Source organism: Bubalus kerabau, chromosome 5 (genome assembly GCF_029407905.1).
Source record: "Bubalus kerabau isolate K-KA32 ecotype Philippines breed swamp buffalo chromosome 5, PCC_UOA_SB_1v2, whole genome shotgun sequence".
NCBI lineage: Eukaryota > Metazoa > Chordata > Mammalia > Artiodactyla > Bovidae > Bubalus > Bubalus kerabau.
The window spans coordinates 69,304,817-69,324,234 of NC_073628.1; the positions used below are offsets into that span (position 1 = coordinate 69,304,817).

Here is a 19,418-nt window from a genome sequence, read left to right on the forward strand (position 1 = left end):
CCACATCACATGTCATCAGAGAAATGCAAATTAAAACAACAATGAGATACTCCTGAATAGCTATTAGAATAGCCAAAATCCAGAGTAATGGCAACATTAAATGCTAGCAAGGGTGTAAAACAGGAACTCTCATATATTCCTTGTAGGAATGCAAAATGGTTCAGGCATTTTGGAAGTCAGTTTAACAGTTTCTTTAGGAAACTAAACCAGCTCTTAGTGTGTGTGTGTGTATGTGTGTGTGTGTGTATGTGTATGCTCAGTCACTCAGTCATATCCTACTCTTTGCAACTCCATAGACTATAGCCACCAGACTCCTCTCTCCATGAAGTTTTCTAGGCATGAATACTAGAGCGAGTTGCCATTTCCTTCTCTAGGGGATCTTCTCAACACAGAGCTCTCTTATGTCTCCTGCATTGACTTGTTCTTTACCATTAGCACCAGTGGGAAGCCCCTAGGAAGCTGTATGGTCTAGCAATTGTACCAGGTATTTATCGAAAGGATTTGAAAAGCTATGTCCGCAGAAAAACCTATATAAATATTTATAGCAAGTTTCTTCATAATTGCAAAAATTTGGAGGTAACTGAGATGCCCTTCGGTAGGTATGGGTATCCAGGCAATGGAATGCTTTTCAGTGCTAAAAGTAAATGAGCTATCAAACCATAAAAAAATATGGAGGAAATTTATGAGCATATAATTAAGGGGAAGAAGTCAATCAATAAAGTCTGCATCCTATAATTTTCAAAGATACAGAATTCTGGAAAAGACAAAACTATGGAGACAGTAAAAAGATCTATGTTGCCAGGGATTGTTGTGGACAGAAATGAACATGCAAATCTCTAAGTATTTTCAGGACAGTGAAAATACTATTTTGGTGAATACATGTCATTATACATTTTTCCAAAACATAGAATGTAACCAAAGTGAACCTTACATGAACAATGGACTCTGAGTGACTTTGAGTGATTATAATGTATCAATATAGGTTAATAAATTGCAACAGATATACCACTCTGGTAAGTGATGTTGATAATGGGGGAGGCAATTTGTGTGGAGGGCTAGGGAATATATAGGAAATCTCCCTACCTTTCCACAATTTTGCTGTGAACTTCAAACTGTCCTAAAAAATGATACATTCTTAAGCAAACTCTCAATGGATTGGGTAACAATAAATATAGGGAAAAAGAAAAAAGAATTGTGAATTTAAAGACAAAAGACATTGTCTAATCTGAATAGCTATATATATATATATATATATAAAAATCACCTCCTCCAAACAAAAATAAACAAATTCAGCCAAAACAAACAATAATAAAACACAATGAAGAGCCTCGGAGCTCAGAGATCCTTGGAGCTTTAACAAAATATCTAACATTTATATCACTGAAATCCCAGATGGTAGATGGCAAGGCTGAAAAAGAACTCAAAGAAATAACACCTTTTCAAGTTTGTCAAAAGACATAATCCCCCTGATTCAAGAAGCTGAACAAATCCTAAATAGGGAACTGTAGAGAGATACACACTAAGCCACATCATATCAAACTTCTGAAGGCAAAAGAGAAAAAAATATATCAAAATCGACAAGAGAATTCATCCTAGGGGAAATTCAATTTAAATGCAGGAAATTTCGCATCAGAAAAAAATGGAAGCAGAATTTTTTTTTTCAAATGTTGGAAGAAAAGAAGTATCAACCCAGAATTTAATATCTACTCAAAATCTATGCAACTGTTAGGAATAAAAAAAAATCAAAACATTATCCAGATTGAGGGAAATGGAAAGATTTTTATCACCATAAAATGTACTTTAGAAGAGAGTTCTCTAAGCAGGAATGAAATAATAAGTAAAGGAACTTTGAAATATAAAGAAGGGGAAAAAAGGAGTAAAAATGGGTAAGCACAAAGCATTTTCCTTCCCATTTTATTGTGGAATATAATTGTTTTATAATGTTGGGTTAGTTTCTGCTGTACAAGATCATGCATCAACCATATGTATAAATATATGCCCTCCTTCCCTCCCCACCCTCCCCTCCCCACGTTCCACCCCTTAGGTCACCACAGAACACTGAGCTTGCCTCCCTGTGCTCCACAGCAGCTCCTCACTAGCTAGCTGTTTTGCACATGGCAGTGTATATATAGCAATGTTACTCTCTCAATTCATCCTCCCCTTTCCTTCCCCTCCTATGTCTACAAGCTTATTCTTTATGATTACTGCCCTACAAATAAGTTCATCTGTACCATCTTTCTAGATTCCATATACATGCATTCAGTTCAGTTCAGTCGCTCAGTCATGTCCCACTTTTGTGACCCCATGGTCTTTGTGACCCCATAGATATATGCCATTAATATATGATATTTGTTTTACTCTTTCTGACTTACTTTACTCTGTATGACAGACTCTAAGTTCATCCACATCACTTCAACTGACTCAATTTCATTCTTTTTTTTTCTGGCTCATTAATGTACCACTGAATATATGTACCACATCTTCTTTATCCATTCATCTGTTAATGGACATCTAGGCTGCTTACATGTCCTGGGTATTATAAATAGTGCTGCAGTGACCACTGGGGTGCATGTGTCTTTTTTTATGTGTCATATGTATTATGATTTTCTCAGGGTGTATGCTGAGTAGTAGGATTGTTGGGTCATATGGTAGTTCTGAGCTTCCCTGGTGGCTCAGTGGTGAAGAATCCGCTTGCCAGTTCAGCAGACATGGGTACAATCCCTGGTTTAGGAAGATCCCCTGGAGAAGGAAATGGCAACCCACTCCAGTATTCTTGCCTGGGAAATCCCAGGGACAGAGGAGCTTGGTGGGCTACAGTCCATGGGGTTGCAAAGAGTTGGACATGACTTAGCAACTGAGTACATGTGTGTGGTAGTTCTGTGTTTAGGTTTTCAGGAACTGCCATATTATTCTCCACTGTAGCTATATCAATTTACATTCCCACCAACAGTGTAGGAGGGTTGCCTTTTCTCCACACCCTCCCCAGCATTTATTGTTTGTAGATTTTTTTTTTTTTAATGATGGCCATTCTGACCTGTGTGAGGTGATACCTCATTGTAGTTTTGATTTGCATTTCTCTAATAATTAGTGATCTTGAGCATCTTTACACGCATCTTTTGGTCATCTGTATGTTTTCTTTGGAGAAATACCTATTTAGATCTTCCACGTATTTTTTGATTGGATTTTCTGCTTTTTTGATATTGAGCCCCATAAGCTGTTTGTATGTTTTGGAGATAAATCCTTTGTCTGTTGCTTCATTTGCAAATATTTTCTTCCATTCTGAGGTTTGTCTTTTAATTTTGTTTATGGTTTCCTTTGCTGTGCAAAAGTTTTTAAGTTTAATTAGGTCCCGGTTGTTTATTTTTGTTTATTTTCATTATTTTAAGAAGTGGGGTATGTCAAAGAGCATTTTTCCTGTTTTCCTTTATAAGGCTTCTAGTGTTTGGCATTTCTCTTAATCCTCTATTTTTGAGATGAAATTTAAGAAATATTGTTATTTTTTTGTTTTCTCCTTTTAAGATGATGAAAATCTTTTTCTTTGTTTCCTTTTTTCTCTATAATATCCTCGTTTTTACCCCACCCACACTCATCTATCATTCTGCTTCATTCTGGGAAATTTTCATTAGGCACTCCCTAGATTATATTTCACCTTTTTATTTTCTATTTTCCTTGGTCACATAGAGTGACTCTCCATGATAGGCTTTTAGGTTCATTGGCATTTTAGACCTACTGATTCCCATCCTTTTGAAATCAATAATGAAGTAATAATATGTGTTCTAGACATTTTCAGTGGTTGGTATAGTTCCCCAAAACTTTCACTAGTATATCCTTCATTCTGGCCTTTCATTTTTTTTAAGAAAGTCTTTTGTTTTGTTTTTAGCAGTTTTCCCCCTGAATCCTACTCAGTTATCCTTCCTCTAGGTGTGTTAGGACTTTAATTGAATTGAAGAAGCTTGTTCATTTACTTTGCCTATTAAGTTGCACACTTGGTTGGTTCTTTCTGTTGTGAATGTCTCTCTTTCCAGATATTTTCAGCATTTGGATAGGTTTTCTCAAATGTAATTGTCCTGCACTACTCAGTAGTCCAGCATTCTGTTTTTTAAAGCAAACTTTGAGGTGGTGGTGGTGGTGGTTTAGTCGCTAAGTCTTGTCCGACTCTTTGCAAGCCCGTGGACTATAGCCCGCCAGGCTTCTCTGTCCATGGGTTTCTCTAGGCAAGTATACTGTAGTGGGTTGCCATTTCCTTCTCCTAAACTTTGAGGAGGAGACATCATTTAGTTTTTTTAAGTATCAGTAGATTGTCTTTATGGACTTATTGTTTCTACATGCATACTTCTCAGTGCAAGCAGTTCTGATAAAGTGATGAGACATAGTATCCCCGTTGTAGAATAAGTCTATTTCTTGTGATGGGGTATCTCCATTTGTGTTCAGTGATGTTAACCTTTTATCATGGTATCTAAGTGTCCCTGTGGATTGACAGGAATTTATCCTACTCTGGAAACCTTCTTATGCATTAGGTACATATTGATAGACTTCAGCTTGTTGGTTGTTTGATGTAACAGATTTTTTCCATTATCTTCCCAATTTCACCCTTGAATTCCTTCATCACTGCTGGGTGAGCCCATCAGAGGATCTCTTTTCCTTCTCCCTATCTGAGTTTCTCATTCTGAGGATTTTATTCTCTGTGCCCTGAGGCTGGATTTTGGGCTTTACTATATGACTTATGAAAACAATTAAGCATACACCTCTTTAATCATTCAGTTTCTACAACTCTACCATCCTTTTCTGAGAAATGTGAAATAGTCCCAAGGGTTTTTTAAGCTGCTTCTACCAAATAGATGTTTACATTTTTTCTTTCTTGGATGGATGTTTAGTCAGGACAAAATATGATTAATCTGTAGTTAGCATTTTCCTTCTATTACAATAATTTATATTAATATTTCTGATATTCCTCCCCATTTGATTGATAATCTTCTCCCAACTTCTTTCCTTCCTACCTCTCTCTCTCTCTACATATATATATATATATATATTTCTATCTCTCCTCCTCTCTTTCACCATATAATCCCTTTTATGATCCTCACACACATAAATACAAACACACACGCAAACACAAAAACATTGTTTATTATTATTAAAATCCATCTTTCAAACAAAGTAGCTATTAATCTGTAAAGAAGTTAAGGTCAATACTTTTGGTGTCAAACTCCCTGGATTCAAGCTATTAAGTATACATCTCTAGAGAAATAATTCACACCTAAATCCTCTCATTTATCAAAGGAAGATAAGAAGAGCCTATATATCTCACAGTGCAATAGTTTAAACCTCATGGCCTAGTCACCTTATGCTATGCTAAGTCACTTCACTCGTGTCCACTCTGTGCGACCCCATAGACGGCAGCCACCAGGCTCCCACATCCCTGGGATTCTCCAGGCAAGAACACTGGAGTGGGTTGCTATCTCCTTCTCCAATGCATGAAAGTGAAAAGTGAAAGTGAAGTCGCTCAGTCGTGTCCGACTCTTAGCGACCCCATGGATTGCAGCCGACCAGGATCCTCCATCCATGGGATTTTCCAGGCAAAAGTACTGGAGTGGGGTGCCATTGCCTTCTCCGAGTCACCTTAAACAAAAGTCTAATTAAGTATCATTTCTAATTCCATCTTGAGATAAATGTTATTTGACAATAAAAATTTCTAGTATATCATTAATATGAAAATTTTACTTCTTACTGATCAAACTTTAAACTTATTGCCTATTAATGAGTAAAAGCAAATTATTTTATTAATAGTCAAAGTGTGTTTTGTAGATTTATCTATTCCCTAACAAGATAGAAATTGATTTTGTACGATCAGTGTCTTTTCCTTGCCTTTAGCCTGATAGCAGATTGAAAATCCTCGTATAACTGATACCAGGACTCCTATTGCACTCATGGAAAATGGTAGCATCTTTCTCAACATTCAGATATGTGTTTTGACTTTTAGTAGGAGTAGATCTTTACCTAGTCCTTCAGTTCAGTTCAGTTCAGTTCAGTCGCTCATTCGTGTCTGACTCTTTGTGACCCCATGAATTGAAGCATGCCAGGCCTCCCTGTCCATCACCAAATCCCAGAGTTCACTCAAAGTCATGCCCATCGAGTCGGTGATGCAGTCCAGCCATCTTACCCTCTGTTGTCATCTTCTCCTCCTGCTCCCAATCCCTCCCAGCATCAGAATCTTTTCCAATGACTCAACTCTTTGCATGAGGTGGCCAAAGTACTGGAGCTTCAGCTTTAGCATCAGTCCTTCCAATGAAGACGCAGGACCGATCTCTTTTAGAATGGACTGGTTGGATCTCCTTGCACTCCAAGGGACTCTAAAGAGTCTTCTCCAACACCATAGTTCAAAAGCATCAATTCTTCGGCACTCAGCTTTCTTCACAGTCCAGCTCTCACATCCATACATGACCACTGGAAAAACCATAGCCTTGACTAGATGGACCTTTGTTGGCAAAGTAATGTCTCTGCTTTTGAATATGCTATCTAGGCTGGTCATAACTTTCCTTCCAAGGAGTGTCTTTTAATTTCATGGCTGCAGTCACCATCTGCACTGATTTTGGAGCTCAGAAAAATAAAGTCAGCCACTGTTTCCACCCTTTCCCCATCTATTTCCCATGAAGTGATGGGACTGGATACCATGATCTTCGTTTTATGAATGTTGAACTTTAAGCCAACTTTTTCACTCTCCCCTTTCATTAAGAGGCTTTTTAGTTCCTCTTCACTTTCTGCCATAAGGGTGGTGTCATCTGCATATCTGAGGTTATTGATATTTCTCCTGGCAATCTTGATTTCAGCTTGTGTTTCTTCCCGTCTAGCGTTTCTCACGATGTACTCTGCATAGAAGTTAAATAAACAGGGTGACAATATACAGCCATGACATACTCCTTTTCCTGTTTGGAACCAGTCTGTTGTTCCATGTCCAGTTCCAACTGTTGCTTCCTGACATGCATATAAGTTTCTCAAGAGGCAGGTCCGGTGGTCTGGTATTCCCATCTCTTTCAGAATTTTACACAGTTTATTGTGATCCACATAGTCAAAGGCTTTGGCATAGTCAATAAAGCAGAAACAGATGTTTTTCTGGAACTTTCTTGCTTTTTCCATGATCCAATGGATGTTGGCAATTTGATCTCTGGTTCCTGTGCCTTTTCTAAAGCCAGCTTGAACATCTGAGTTCACGGTTCAAGTATTGCTGAAGCCTGGCTTGGAGAATTTTGAGCATTACTTTACTAGAGTGTGAGATGAGTGCAATTGTGCAGTAGTTTGACCATTCTTTTGCATTGCCTTTCTTTGGGATTGGAATAAAAATTGACCTTTTTCAGTCCTGTGGCCACTGCTGAGTTTTCCAAATTTGCTGGCATAGTGAGTGCAGCACTTTCACAGCATCATCTTCCAGGATTTGAAATAGCTCAACTGGAATTCCATCACCTCCACTAGCTTTGTTCATAGTGATTCTTTCTAAGGCCCACTTGACTTCACATTCCAGGATGTCTGGCTCTAGGTGAGTGATCACACCATCATGATTATCTGGGTCATGAAGATCTTTTTTGTACAGTTCTTCTGTGTATTCTTGCTACCTCTTCTTAATATCTTCTGCTACTGTTAGGTCCATACCATTTCTGCCCTTTATCGAGCCCATCTTTGCATGAAATGTTCCCTTGGTATCTCAAATTTTCTTGAAGAGATCACTAGTCTTTCCCATTGGCGATTCTCAATTTAAAGTACATAGTTAATTCCTAACCTCCCACCGTCATTTGAACACTCTATGAGTTCAACTGAGAAATGCATTCTTCCAGTGAGCTTGGTTTTCTATAAACGTTAGCCTGGGTATGTGCTCATAAGTCAGAAACCATCTTTTTTCTTACTTTAGGTGTTTATTTCATCTTAGTTCACATAATAACATTCACTCCTTTGTTGATTCAGTATGTATTTATTGAGCAACTAGGATGGATCATGGATATGAGGCTTAAGAATACATAATTATAGAAACAAGGTGTAATCCACGTCTATGTGGAGCTTATTGTATAATGGAAGAGGCCGATGTGAACAGAATAATCACAAAGATAAATATATTTAGTACTATAAAGGAAAAGAATACTCTGCTATTAATAAAAATACACAGAGCAAGAGGACTTGAATTAGCAGAAGACAGGGTTGGAAGAGCAGATAAGACAGCAATCTTCTCATGTGTTATTGATGTTTTTGAAGGGTGCACATAGTGGGTGTTATTACAATTATTTTTCTTTTTTTCTCAAATTTTTATTTTACATTGGAGCAGAGTTGATTAACATTGTTGTGTTAGTTTCTGGTGTAAAGCAAAATGATTCAGTTATACATACACATATAGGTAGTCTTTTTCATGTTCTTTTACCATTTAGGTTTTTACAGAATACTGAGAAGAGTACCCTGCACTATACGGTAGGTCATTTTAGGTTATCTCTTTTAAATACAACAAATTTATTTTATATGAATTCCAAGCATAGAAGACAGGAGAACTGAGTGTCTGTTAGAAAATGTTTCAGTATGTAATCTCTAGATTATAATGATAATATCTAGAGAAAGGTAATATTCCAGTTTATATTTCACAAGCTTTTTGTATGTAAAGCAGCATTCTGACAACTCAAGTCTGAGTCAAGCTGAAAGGTTATAATTTTGGGAAACAAGTAATTTATACCTTGTAAAATTAAGATTATACATTTTCTGAAAATTTATTTTGTCATCAAACACCATATCCAGCCTCACATGTGAAAGACATAAAATTAATAGCAAGTTGAAATAAATTATATGTATCTTAAAACCTGTGACCTACTACAACACACTTATATTTTCCTTTACTATGTGGGAAAAATCATAACTTTTAAAAAAAGTTTCCTTAGGGATTTTAAACATTATAGGAAAAATATTATATTAAATTGAGTTACTACTTAAAAATAAGTTTTATTATGGGAGATTTTCATGAAAAGATTAGCAATTTGTATTCACTATCTCTAAAAATTTAGTTAATAAAAAAATGTCCTTGATCTTGCATTTTTGAAGACAACTTGTAGGTTATTTGAAATGAAGAAGTATATGTAGTTTTCACATATTGTAAGTTCAGATATTTGATTTGTTACTTACCTTGTCATAATTCAGGGTCTATGAATGTTTGATTCAATGTTTAAGGTAGAGTGTATACCATCATGAAGAAATCTCAATGAAATTCTTAAATGTTTAAATAAATTATCAAACAACAAATTGATTTTTTGTTAGCAGGTAACTATTCTTTTCACACGTATTCTTTCTAAGGAGCATTTATTAATCTGTGTTTGGACCAAGAAAAATAATTTGCAGATTCTTTGCATGTAGGCAGAGGATGAGATGGTGGGATGGCATCACCGACTCAGTGAACATGAGTTTGGGTAGACTCCAGGAGTTGGTGATGGACAGGGAGGCCTTGGCGTGCTGTAGTCCATGGGGTCACAAAGAGCCAGACACGACTGAGCGATTAAACTGAGCTGACCTGAGTGTACTCTTATTTTAAAACTCTTTTTATTAATTTTGCTTATTGCATACATATTCAGTTGCTTTGGTCATGTCTGCCAGACCTCTCTGTTCATGGAATTTCCCAGGAAAGAATACTAGAGTGGGTTGTTATTTCCTCTTCTGGGATATCTTCCCAACCCAAGGTTTGAAGCCACTTCTCCCGTGGCTCTTACATTGGCAGGAGGATTCTTTACCACTGAGCCACCTCGCAAGCCCTAATTTTTTCCTCATTAACTTTACTATTACCTTGATTCATAGTTACGTTTTTGTTCTTTAGTTGCTAAGTCATGTCCTACTCTGTTATGACCCGATGGACTGTAGCCCAGCAGGCTCCACTGTCCATGGGATTTCCCAAGCAAGAATACTGGAGTATGTTTCCATTTCCTTCTCCAGGCAATCTTCCTGACCCAGGGATCAAACCCACCCCTCCTGCATTGCCAGGCATATTCTTTACTACTGAGCCACCAGGAGCTGGCTGGGACTAAAATCTGTGACTTCACAAGGGTGCACACGACAAAATTTACTAAGAAATAAACTCTGCTCCTTGCACCATCTAAGTTAATTGTTACAAATTTTTCTTCTGTAAAAACTCTACAGAGGCAGTATTATCAAACACAGACTTATAAATTAAATGACTTTACATCACTGAGGTTAAGAACTTGCCAAAATGTACATACCTTTGAATTTTGTGAACTAAATTGGTGAAAATTCAGTTTGAAATTTTAGCTGACTCTTAAATCTATTCTCCTTTGAAAGACTAATATTAGTTCCTAAAATATTTAAATTTATGTAAGAAATGTAAATTTTGACTCATTATTCAAAATAAATAATTAATTTTGTAATTATAAATTTCAAAGAAAGACATTTGTATTTGTTTGTTGCTTATTTTCACAGAGAATCAAGTAGACATTTTATTTTAGCTCAGTTGTGTTTATCTCTTATCTACACTGATCAATAATTATGAAATCTGTGTAATTACATGAATGTGGTTGAGGAATAATTGTGATGAGATGTAACAGATGTTAAACTATATTTCCAAAATTTAGAAAGAAAGCTTTTGCTTGTTAAATCATTCCCTCTCTTAACTTAGAAAGTCATCCATTGGCACCATGTATGTTTATTTTTTACATCAAAATTTTTGCTAACATCTCTTCAAAGAGTGGTTTAATTTAAAAATCAATAATAAATCCTATATATACATATACACACATATGTGGGCTTCCTCAGTAGCTCAGGTAGTAAGGAGTGAGTGAAGTAGCTCAGTCGTGTTCGACTCTTTGTGACCCCATGAACTGTAGCCTACCAGGCTCCTCCATCCATGGGATTTTCCAGGCAAAAATACTGGAGTGGGTTGCCATTTCCTTCTCCCAGGTAGTAAAGAATCCACCTGCAAATCAGGAGACCCCGGTTCAATTCCTGGATTGGGAAGATCCCCTGGAGAAGGGATAGACTACTCACTTCAGTATTCTTGGGCTTCTCTGGTGGGTCAGATGGTAAAGAATCTACTTGCCATGTGGGAGACCTGGGTTGGGAAGATACCCTGGAGGAGAGCATGGCAACCCACTCCAGTATTCTTGCCTGGAGAATCCCCATGGACAGAGAAGCCTGGTGGGTTACAGTCCATGGGATCACAGAGTTGGACATGACTAAGCATACACCCGTATATATATCTACATAAGTATATAAGCATGTAGTCCCATTATAGTCCTATGAAATGAATTACTTTTGGGGATACCTGTGGTATTTCCCTTAAATTTTGATTCAAATCTCTATTAAACTACTGAAAATAATTTAAAATTGTGGCTTCCCTGGTGGCTCAGATAGTAAAGTGTCTGCCTGCAATGCAGGAGACCTGGGTTCTATCCCTGGGTTGGGAAGATACCCTGGAGAAGGAAATGGCACCCCACTCCAGTACTTGTGCCTGCAAAGTCTCATGGATGGAGGAGCCTGGTAGGCTACAGTCCTTGGGGTCACAAGGAGTTGGACATGATTGAGCAACTTCACTTTCTTTGCACTTTCAAGATAAAATTAAATCATTTTCAGTATTTCATAGCCCTAAAAATGTAACATATTTTAAGAATTAGAAAAATACATTAGTAGCCACAAACCAGACCATCTTTAAAATTTCTCAGTAACCCCATCCAGATCTCATATACTCAATAATATAGTCAAGAGGCTACAGTTATTAATACAATGAATTCTTATTGTTTTACTGGGATGGGTAATGCTTTGTTGCAATCATGATAATTGGTCTTCATTCTACTCTGAGGGCTTCCTAGGTGGTGCTAGTGGTAAAGAATCTGCTTGCCAATGCAGGAGATTTTAATGACACGGTTCAAGTCTTGGGTCAGGAAGATCTCCTGGAGGAGGGCATGGCAACCCACTGCAGTACTCTTGCCTGGAGAATCCCATCTATAGAGGAGCCTGGTGGGCTACAGTCCATGGGGTCACAAAGAATCAGACATGACTGAAACAACTTAGCACAGCACGAACATTCTGCTCTACATTTGGCAGCTTATTCAAAATACAATAGTCATTAATGATGCTTCTCAAAAATCTTGCATGTAAACATTTCACATAAGTCTTAATTGTGATTATGCCTTTCTTCCAGTATTTTTTAATAGATTCATTCTTCTATATTTTTTACAACTTCTATTTATCTTTATTTCATTTGTATGTCTATTTCACATTATATTTACTAATCAAAGTATTACACATATATAATTTCAAACAGATAACCAAAATATGTTGAGCATGCTTAAAATATTTTTACTGATGGAAGATATGATCAGAATCCTTTCAGTCCTGTTCCACTACATTATTGTATCATAATCAGTCTCTCATATGTGTAAATGGAGTTTATTTAACTTTTATTTTATTATTTGTTTTTTCTTGAAAGTTTTTTTTTTTTTTATTGTGTTAAAAGTCACATGATATAAAACATACTATTTTAACCATATTTAACTATGCAGTTCAGTGGCACTAAGTACATTCACATTGTTGTGCAACTCTCACCATCATCCTAGCTTCATATTAAAATATCTCTCAAGCTTTAAAAACCCTGCTACTGTTAAAAAAAAAAAGAGAAAGTATCAGTGTATTAAGGGGCAGGAGGGCGAAAGAGAATGGATTCTCTATCCTGCCAACTGCTCAGCATTCAGTTGCTTTTAGAAAACTGGCCTCAGAACTACTGTTATTCAGGCCATTAGCAACATTTGCCTTGTTCTGGCCAAATGGAAAACAGCATCATTTGTGAGATGTGGAAACTCCTCTGAAAGAACTTTAAAAAAGCCAGTTTTATATATAATGATTACACATAATAGAATTATGGGAGACCAGTATTGATTATTAGTGGCCTTTCTTAAGATCAGTATGATTTTACAGATGCAATTAGAAGGCTATTGCTGCTAAAGATTGGCAAGTTAATTTATAATTCTTAGGCTAGATTTGTCCACACATTAGTGCTTGGGCAATGTATTTTGTTTAAAATTCTGTTGTGTCTGCAAGTTTTAATGAATATCAACAGAATTAAAATTTCAAGCCAACAAATGTAGTATCATGAAAAGTAATGTAATAATAGGTTTTAGGACTTCACAAAACAACTTTATTTAGTGTAAATTAGCAATTAAAGATAAACCTTTCAGCAAATGTATAAACTCATTTCATCAATATTTTTATTTTGCCCTTCCTTTGGTAGTGAGCACAAAATATCTAATATCAACCGTGGTAGATTCTGTATTTTCCAGGAACCAAGTATACATGTGTAATTTTAAAGAAAGCATGGTAGTTGACATGGTAAGTCAAGTGTAAGTGCAAGTCAATTGTACTCAGTACATTTGTGTATTCACACAGAATGTAAATACAAATAAGAAAGGTCAATGGCAATGTGGCAATGATGTAACCATTATTTAAATGGAAGTTGTTGATGTCATTCAGGTTTTCTAATCTTTTTTATGAGATGGGTAGGGATAAAATTATAATAAATATGGTTGTAGAAAAGTAAACAGGGACACACATAATAAATGATGCTTGCAAGTCCGAATTTTTAACAGGAAACATGCAACTCTAATCAACTAATGGAGGCCCCTTAGAGCCAAAGAAAACAATTTCAAAGTAATGTTCTGGCTGAACTGGTTATAATCCATTTGTGTGTTCTACAAAATAGTGGTGCTTATAAAGGGGCTGCTGCTGCTGCTGCTAAGTTGCTTCAGTCGTGTCCGACTCTGCACGATCCCATAGACGGCAGCCCACCAGGCTCCCCCATCCCTGGGATTCTCCAGGCAAGAACACTGGAGTGGGTTGCCATTTCCTTCTCCAATGTATGAAAGTGAAAAGTGAAAGTGAAGTTGCTCAGTCGTGTCCGATTCTTAGCGACCTCATGGACTACAGCCCACCAGGCTCCTCCTTCCATGGGATTTTCCAGGCAAGAGTACTGGAGTGGGGTGCCATTGCCTTCTCCGATAAAGGGGCTGAGTTAAACTAAACAATGATGATTGTGCTGATGTCACTTAAAGACTTCCAATAGCTATAGTGAGATGACATTTATGTTCTATGAAGGCTTCAGGTAGAATACGGCATTTAGTTAGATATAACAATGTTCTTATTTAATATAAACATAATGCATCTGGATAGAATCCTGAGATGCCTTTAGGTAAAATGCTCTTATTATGATAATCTTATCAGGCAGCGTGTTCTCAATTCAGCACTCTATTGCTTTGTTTTTCCAAAATTTAATGAATGCATGGTCTAGTTCCAACTGAAGTGAATTTATTCTTCAGGAAAGAAAAAAAAAAAAACTGTACCCATAAATTTCTAATTCATATACAACCAGTAGTTCCTTGTTATCTTCTCAAGTTACCTCAAATTTAAAATACTTGATTTCAGCCATGATATTGCTAGAAAGCAAGCAAAGAAACGACCAGCTCTGTAATCTTGGTAGATTACATGACAAGCTCTCTTTTCACTTCATGCTCATGTTTATCCTAAGAAGGTGCAGGACCAGTGGTTGAAGGATAGGGGTTTGAATCATCATTCTTGATCAGGGTTCCAAGCTGATTGTCCAGGCTAGCCTACACGCTCACACTTTTTTGGTCACAGTAAGCTACATGGCCATACTGATTTTGAAGAGCATCGATAAATGCAATCAATCATACTTGTGCTCAGGTGAAAGAAACACATTATTTGAATTCATATCTGTGTCTACTGCCCACAGTATGGTACTTAACTGTTCAGAGATTATTTCCTTTACAGAAGTGCTCTTATCACCACTTCTGAGGATGATTTCAGTATGTTCTAAGTAGGTTTTCACCAAAAATTTATAGAAATTATAGCAGTGATCATATATCATTACAACACAACCAAAATGTGAATAGCAATAAGAGATCTCAGATCTCACACCAATATTTGTGTTTTCTATGCAAATAATAGAAAGTATATTTCATTCTTTATATAAAAATATTAAAAAAAACTAGGACAAGAATTTAAATAAAGCTTTGAAAATTAAAACAATTTACTGCAGTTACTAACAATCCTGTTTTTTTTTTTAATTCATTTATTTATTCATTTAGTTAGTTAGTTGACGGGTTAATTGGTTTAGTTTTAGTATTTGGTGACACTCCCAAAGGGTTTGTCCTTTACTCTTGGTGTTGTATGACAGAGAGAATAAATTAACCTGATGATATGGCGAAGTGTTTTGTCCCACTGAAATGTCGGAAGGTGAATTGAGACCATGAACATAATTGGTGTTAACAGACTGAGGTAATAAAAAACATCCGATAAGATGAAGAAAGCGGCCTGGAAGATTGTCCATAGTCTTCAACTCTTAATAGCCATGTGAGATGTGCGTATCTAAGGGAAGACAAAACATATTCAAAGTGAATTAGATTAGTAACATTTATATCAAGGAATTGGGCCGAAGGGTTATGTTCATTAAGTTATTCTCCCACTTATGCTTGTGCACATTGTGAAGGCTTTGCAATTTATTCATTTGTGTTATACTTCACTTAGTATAATTTTGCAACCCTTGAGGTCAGAGGTTTTCTTCTAGTCATCTATATTACTAGCAAGATTTCTGGTAGCTACGACAATAAGTAGCAAACCATTAGTAAATTTTCTTGTTAAATTAATGTCGTAAGCTGAGTTCAGAAATTGATTTAAATTTAAGAAGAAGAAGCTAAAGAAAGTTGCAAATATTTCAAGTCAGAATAGATCATGGGTTGGTACTGATCATGGGTTGGTGGTATACATTGACTAATTGTCAAAAAAATAACGGAGGCTGGGATTGCACTCTTCCACTATGTATTAACCTACAGTCATCTAGCAAGAAATAGCAATTTAGAAAGAGTTTGTACAGGTTGTAAAACAATCATCATCAAAAAATTGTCTTGGTTATTTAAAGTCCAATTACTTCACTTAGTAATTTGTATCTTATCTTATGAGTATTTGTCAATGCATATGAGTTTATAAATCTGTTCATTTAAACCATTGAAAAAGATATACCGTAACTTTAGGTTCAAGCTATGTTACTCTCTCTTGATAAAACTATAAAATCTTTTCAGCAAATAAAAAAGTAACTGTTGGTGAGTAAAGTTTTGAAATTAATGAGCAACTATTATTTAGATCATGGTTTAACAAATAACTTTTAGAAGCACTGTTTTATTGTATACCTTATGTCACAAAACACTAAAACCTTAATATTTTGAATATATATTCCCATTTGTATATTCTACATGTATATCAAACACACACATGCACAAATAAATTCAGGTAAATCTCTTACAAAATGAAAAGAAATAGGAAATTACTGTTATCAATCAGGTTTGGGAAGATAATAACAACAACATTCTTACTCTCTTCTGAGGAAACATGAAATAATAAATCCAGTGATAAACTCCCAAAATTTAATGAAAAGGGGTTTTAAAATTTACTGAAAGTAAATTTGACTCAAAGCAACACACCAAATGATCTAATCAGTAGTTTTCTTCAAAGTATGATCCCAGGAATAGCAGTATTAGCATTGCTAGTTGAAAATGCAAACTCTTGACCCCATCTGAGGCCTAATGAATCAGAAACTCTGGGATGGAGTCTCCAGGTGATTCTAATAGGTCCTGATGTTTGAGAACCATTGGCATGATCATACTATTTAAATTTATTGGGATCTGCTGATTTACAGAGGTGGTAGCAGGTGTGTCTCAATGAAGGAAACATTTTCAGGCTGGTCTTACCTCGATTCCTTAGTGAATCTTGTAATTAGTTTCCAAAAGACTGGATGGATTGCTGGCTGCCAAATGTGTGTCTGCTGCTGCTGCTGCTAAGTCACTTCAGTCGTGTCTGACTCTGTGCGACCCCATAGACGGCAGCCCACCAGGCTCCCCCGTCCCTGGGATTCTCCAGGCAAGAATTCTGGAGTGGGTTGCCATTTCCTTCTCCGATGCATGAAAGTGAAAAGTGAAAGTGAAGTCGCTCAGTTGTATCCGACTCTTAGCGACCCCATGGACTGCAGCCCACCAGGCTCCTCCATCCATGGGATTTTCCAGGCAAGAGTACTGGAGTGGGGTGCCATTGCCTTCTCCAAAATGATTCATGGTTAGAGACTCCATCAGGGATGTGGTTCTTGGTCCTGGAAATATTTATTTACCGTTCTTCATTATTCTGTGTAAATCTTTTCTGTGCCTCCCCACAACTAGTCTCTTGTATTTTTCCTTTAAAGACTGCCTAAGTGTCAAATACCACCTCTTTGGAGTTGCCCTGTCTGGTCACTTTTGATAAAATAGGGCCATCACAATAGGCTGCTTGTGATAACTTTCAGCACTTGTCACAATCTGAATGTGTTTAAAATTTAACATCTTTGTTTGTTCTTAAAACTGTCTCTAGAATGTGAACTCCATTTAGATTCTGGTTCACAGATGTATCTTTATCATGCACTTTTTTGTAGGGCATTACAGGTATTTTTTGTAGGCAAAAATGTAAATAAATATGGCACATATTTATACAATATTTAATCAGCCTTTTATTTGCTAAGTAGTAACGGGGTCAAATTACACAAGTAGGTGAGTTTAAATCTAGTAGAGGGAAATCTTCTCTGTGGAAGCTACTTGAGATTTATCAGATCATTCCTGAAGGGGGAAAAAAAATCTATATAGTTGATATCAAGCAATCTAGTTCAGCATAGTCATTTTCTAAAATATTATTAGGTTGGCTTTAATTCAATATAAATGTATACATTTTTTATATAAATCTTTTATATTCATATTTGCTATTTCTCTGATTTGACCAAATCCAGCTTAAAGGTCATTTTGCATCTTGAGTAATTGCTGGTTAAGTTGAATTGGGGTTTCAAAATATACTGTAAACAACAATTATTACAACAACTAGTTTCTTTGTTGATCATATTTTAAAAAATTCTTCTACAGCTCCTTAATATTCTTGAAGTCTTACAAGTTTCCAATCTAAACTGAATAGAAAAAGAATGATTAATGATAAAACAAATTTAATCTTTTTTCAAATTCCATTGGAAAATAATAAAATATTGCTTTAGTTTCCTTTTTAAAACTAATTCTACATTAATATTTTATGCATAATGAAATCATTTTTATAAGTACATAATTCCTTAGGGAAAAAAATCAGTGGAAGCTGTTTACTTTAAGTGGTTGATTTTTCCTCTACACGACTTGGTTTCAGAATAGTCACTCAGTTACATAAATTATAAATATTGCTTCTCCTACCCATAGCACATGCAGTATTGTTATAAGCAAAAATCATTGTTATGTAGTGACTCCAGCAAAACTAACAAGTGAACTTTTCAAATGAAAACATTCAGATAGATTATGTATTTATGAATAAAAATAAATTTGCTTTTCAGGGAGTTTGGCCGCTGGAAAGTAAATAACCTTGCAGTTGAGAGAAGAAATTTCCTTGGCTCCCCTCTGCCTCTTGCCCCTGAATTCTTCCGCAACATAAGACTTTTGGGACGTCGACCTACCCTTCAGCAAATCACAGAAAATCTTATCAAGAAATATGGGACACATTTCTTGCTCTCTGCTACTCTGGGAGGTACGACTCTTTGAAATATTTGTGCCTGTGTGTGCTTGTGCATAAAACTGTATAAGTCAAGGAAAAGTGTTGGTTCATCCAAATTGCTGCAGTTTGAATAATCTTAGATTATTCATTAACTTCATCAGCACATGTATTGAATTACTGCTAAATATCTTGTATGGTGTTCACAAGGGTGAGTTAGAGGATTGTCACTTAGTTTCTGCCTGAAAGTAATTTACAATCTAATAATATAGACTAAATATAGGCATAGTTATCATATTCTATAATGCAAGGTGATATGCCAAATTTTGTTTAAATTTGAATAATAAGCATTCTAGTCACAGATGGGACTCTGTTTCAGAGAGCAGGAAAGGTCCTGAAGTAAAAATTAAAATTCCAAAACTACATTTTTAGAGCTATTTTAACATTTCTGATTGTGGTTAATATATGATATGAAGAGAGTATCATATGATATATGATATAAAGAGAATATTTATGTCATTGAAATAAATATCAATGAAGATGCATAATATGAAAGTAGAGATTAACAATGTTACTTCTTCCTCCATGTGATTAAATATCATTACATGTATTTTATCATGGTGATATATAATTCAGTATTTTGAATACATGTAAATGATTTGGGGGGAGATAATGTATAATTATCTCAAAATGTCATTTAGAAAATGACATTTTTCTAAAATTTAAAAGTATACCAGAATTCCATATATTTAATAATGATTTATAGGACTTTAAATAATGTCCAAATATTCCACTTAAAATGGATGTTACTCTTTCCTGTAAAGAGGACCATTGGACAAAATTGAGTAGAA

At 35.8% G+C, this 19,418-nt stretch overlaps 1 protein-coding gene across 4 annotated transcripts in view; it reads left to right on the forward strand.

Moving 5' to 3' along the window:
• Nucleotides 1-19,418, forward strand: part of BRINP3 (BMP/retinoic acid inducible neural specific 3) — a 463,816-nt gene that overhangs the window by 205,912 nt on the left and 238,486 nt on the right. The window contains exons 1-2 of one of the 4 annotated variants that reach the window (XR_008714805.1): nucleotides 16,711-17,136; nucleotides 18,413-18,603. Coding sequence is in view for 2 of the 4 variants with exons in the window: in XM_055581852.1 (XP_055437827.1) it covers nucleotides 17,074-17,087; nucleotides 18,413-18,603 (205 nt within the window). In the remaining 2 variants the exon portion in view is untranslated. Of the gene's footprint in view, nucleotides 1-16,710; nucleotides 17,137-18,412; nucleotides 18,604-19,418 lie in introns of those variants that run through there. The other 3 variants (XM_055581852.1, XM_055581853.1, XM_055581851.1) reach the window with 3 other exon arrangements.